The sequence below is a fragment of the Geospiza fortis genome, unplaced genomic scaffold, assembly GCF_000277835.1.
Source record: "Geospiza fortis unplaced genomic scaffold, GeoFor_1.0 scaffold98, whole genome shotgun sequence".
Lineage (NCBI taxonomy): Eukaryota > Metazoa > Chordata > Aves > Passeriformes > Thraupidae > Geospiza > Geospiza fortis.
In genome coordinates, this window is record NW_005054306.1 from 3,816,113 (window position 1) to 3,819,571 (window position 3,459).

At 45.1% G+C, this 3,459-nt stretch overlaps 1 protein-coding gene across 1 annotated transcript in view; it reads right to left on the reverse strand.

Annotated features, from left to right (window-relative positions):
* Window positions 1–342: 342 nt before the first annotated feature.
* DDO (D-aspartate oxidase) overlaps window positions 343–3,459 on the reverse strand; it is a 5,755-nt gene continuing 2,638 nt past the window's right edge. Inside the window, exon 4 of the mRNA XM_005418423.3 lies at window positions 343–2,109. Coding sequence (XP_005418480.3) covers window positions 1,542–2,109 — 568 coding nt within the window. The 3' untranslated portion in view covers window positions 343–1,541. The remainder of the gene's footprint in view (window positions 2,110–3,459) is intronic.

Below are 3,459 nucleotides of genomic sequence, written 5' to 3' on the forward strand. Positions count from 1 at the left end.
AGGGCTGGCTTAGGCTGGTCCCAGGCGCTTATTGACCCATAATTTAATTTGGTGATGTTTCTTCTGACAGCTGTCCCTTGCAAATGATAACTGTCCTCATCCCCCCTGAGAACAGCAGGAGTTGGTAGATGAATGTGGCCTTTCTTGGCCCTGTCAGGGCATCCCAAATGAAAGAAAATCCCTTGCTTATGAAAGGAAACACTACAGAAGTGACCTTTGCTCCATTATTAGAACTTTATTTACCAGTTAATTTTAATCACTGGGATTATTGAAGGATTTTGAATGGTTTTGTAATTCTATGGACAAAAAAGCTAGACAAAAATGCATGATAACACTCTCAAGTAAACCATTAAAGATTTAATGAGTCATTTAATCACTAAGAGTCAGACCTGTACTTTAATGATAAGATCCAGTTTTGGGGAGTGATTATCTTCAGACACATCAAAGGGTTTGAATTGCTGAGGAGAGTGTAAAGCCCAACAGAGCCTCTGCCATGGAGTGAGCAGAGGACTCAGCTTTCTTACAACAGAGGAGCTTGCTCCTGTCCAGTTACAGACAAATTTTTCTTTGGAGTGTTTATCTAGTCTTAAATAGCTCTTCTACAAAACCGATGCTGGTGTTAGAATCCCTGTTGGTTTGTCTCCAATTTATTCCTATCAGCTGTTGCAAGGAAAGCAGACAGTGTTGTTGTGAAGTAGAAAAGGGATGCTGCATTCCCCAGCCCACTCTGAAAAATCCTCTTCAGTAGAACAAAGGCCATATCAATGTTGCTGTGTGGGGGAGGAGGGGAGGGGCTGGGGGGGAAATCATTGGTGTCTGAGAGCAAAATCTGAGGGCCTTGAAGGAAAAAACCAGATTTGCAAACTAGCATGAGAAAAGACACACAAAACTGTAGCTCATGTGGGGCAATATTAGCAGAAACTTTAGGTTCCCTGAGGTGCAATATGAGCAAATGCAGTGATGGGCATCACAGAGCTGCTCTTAAAATCACACTTGCCTGATCACTGTGTGTGACAGTGACCTAACACTGCTTTCTATAAGAGCTGACCTGGAGCACTGTAATGCAGCACTGCATGGGGTTTTCTATTCCTTTTAAATCCTATAGATAATGATAAAATTTGTTAGCAAGGTGGCAGAAACAAGGGCAATTCTAGATTAGATTTGGTACAAGAGGAGACAACCTATTTTTACTGAATCTGAGCCTACTGCATCTGACACCCTTTAGATGCAGGTGCAGAAATGCTAAATTGATGTTATTTGTATTATACTGCAGCAATCTGTTATGTGAAGAGTATTTATGTATCTTGTCTTCTTCACATGAGACTAAGACAAATGCCCAGGGCAGATGGAGGAGATGATCAGCTGGGCTAATACATGGATCAACACATCATGCCTTTCCAAGGTGGTTAAAGGTAACACTCAGTATCTGCACTGGAACAAGATGTTGACTTAGCTCCCTTCTATACAGTAATGGACCTAAAGTCCAAGCTGCTGCTAGGAGATTCAGCACTAGCTGTAAATGGAAAAGGAGCCTCTGGGATTCAAAGCTTGGCCCTTGATGAGGAGCCTTGCAGAGCAGAAATGCACTCTTCCACCAGGTGAGCAGCTTCTTTGGCTGTGCCCCTGTGCACTGAAAAGCCACCTGCCCCATGCCCATAGTTGTGAACCACTGGGAGCTTAATTCCTCCTTGGCTCAAAACCTCTCTCTGCACTCTCACACACTGCCTGGATGGCCTCAGGCCCACCTTCACCTCGATATCCTGAGCTCCCTGCAGTGAGGGCTCAAGGGAGCAGCATCTGTCAAAGATGTCTCTAGTAGTGCCAGCATCAGGGGAGAGACTCCAGCTCCCCTTTTCCCTGGTTCCCCCCAGGGTCACCCTGTGTATCCCTGGGTAGATGTAAGTTAAGCCATCTCCATCCCGGATGAATTGCGTCACCCAAGGAGCGTGAACCTTGAGTACTTGTCCCCTGACAGGGAAGAGCTGCTTGTCCCCCACCAGCTGGTGGGCTCCCATGCCTGTGCAGTTGACAACGATGTCATATTCTCTGTGCAGCTCCCACAAGTCTGCCACTTTCCTGGTGTACATCTGGGTGCCAGTTGCCTTCAACCTGAAAAAAGACTCCAGAAGTGAGGCAGAAAAGAAACCCCTAAACCCTTATGTAATTATTATGAACATTAAGTAAATGAGATAGATTGCCTTTGCCTTTACATACTGATCAAAACCAAACAATAGATAGGACAAAAAGCCAAGAAAATGCCATGGGGGTTCTGTCTGTGATTTGTCTGATTTGATCAGAGGTATTTAGCCTGGTGGGGCTGGAAAAAGTACAGCAAGTTGGGCAGTTTTAGAGAAGGGTCTGGCATCAGACCCTAGGCAAACAGTCAGGTCTTCGTGGTCTGATTCATTTCTGTAACAGTATCAAGATTTAACAGCCCAAGCAAGCTGGTAAACAACAAATTTATTTACCAACTTGCTCATGCTAGTGGCAGAGCTATTGTCCTACACCTCTTTTAATGTGGCTGTTATATGCTGCCACATTCATTCCCAACTCACCTCCTGAGCTATGTAGCCATCTAGTGCCATGTGCCAATCCCTAAAATCTGCACTAAGGCTGGGCAGATGTGGCACAGGACCCCCAGGGTGCCCATAACCTTCTGGAGCAGCAGCCAGGAGTCACCCAGGACAGCTCAGAGCACTATACATACATGTCTGCTCTTCAGTGAAAGTCACCTCTTCTTGAGATTCATTTTTGAGCTCAATTTCATGCCAAATCCTCCCCTGAACTTGCCCAAATTTTGAAGCCCTTCCCTGTGGAAAATCACTGGCATGACTTGGAGTCCCTGCATGCTGTCAGCTGGATGCCATTGCAGGGGGTTTTTGCTGGGCATTTTAGCATAAGCAAGTCAGGAGACGTCTGTGATGCACTAAGTGGAAAATCCCATCCTCTGCAACATTCTAGCAGCTGGCAAAGTCGTCAGCTCTACTATGAAGGCAGTGGTTTCCCACAAAGCAGTGAGTGAGCCAAGAATCCAGGGCACAGTTGATGCTCTCGGGCCTGATGTAGCAGGACACTGAAGCTGTCTATGAAGAACAGGGGAGATCTCATGCAGCAGCTGTGGCTGGGCAACTTGCAGGAAGAGCTCCTAAGAGTTGTAACTGGGACTCTGTCACCATGCCATGAAAAATACATCAATGAAAAAGCCTGCTGAAAACTCCTGAATTTGGGCAAGTAAGCAGGAAAAAATTCCTGAAGTCTATTTTTGGCCAAGCAAGGTGGGCACAACAAAAATTTTCCTTGTGGATTGCCAGGAGAATGATCTATAAATACTGCTCAGGTCACTAGGGGTTTGAGAATTAGTTACATGTTTAATATTCTCTCACTTCTCATCACCAGGGAGAAGATTAAAAAAAAAGAGCTTGATCATCTCATTAGATTACATCCTTTGAGAAATAAGAA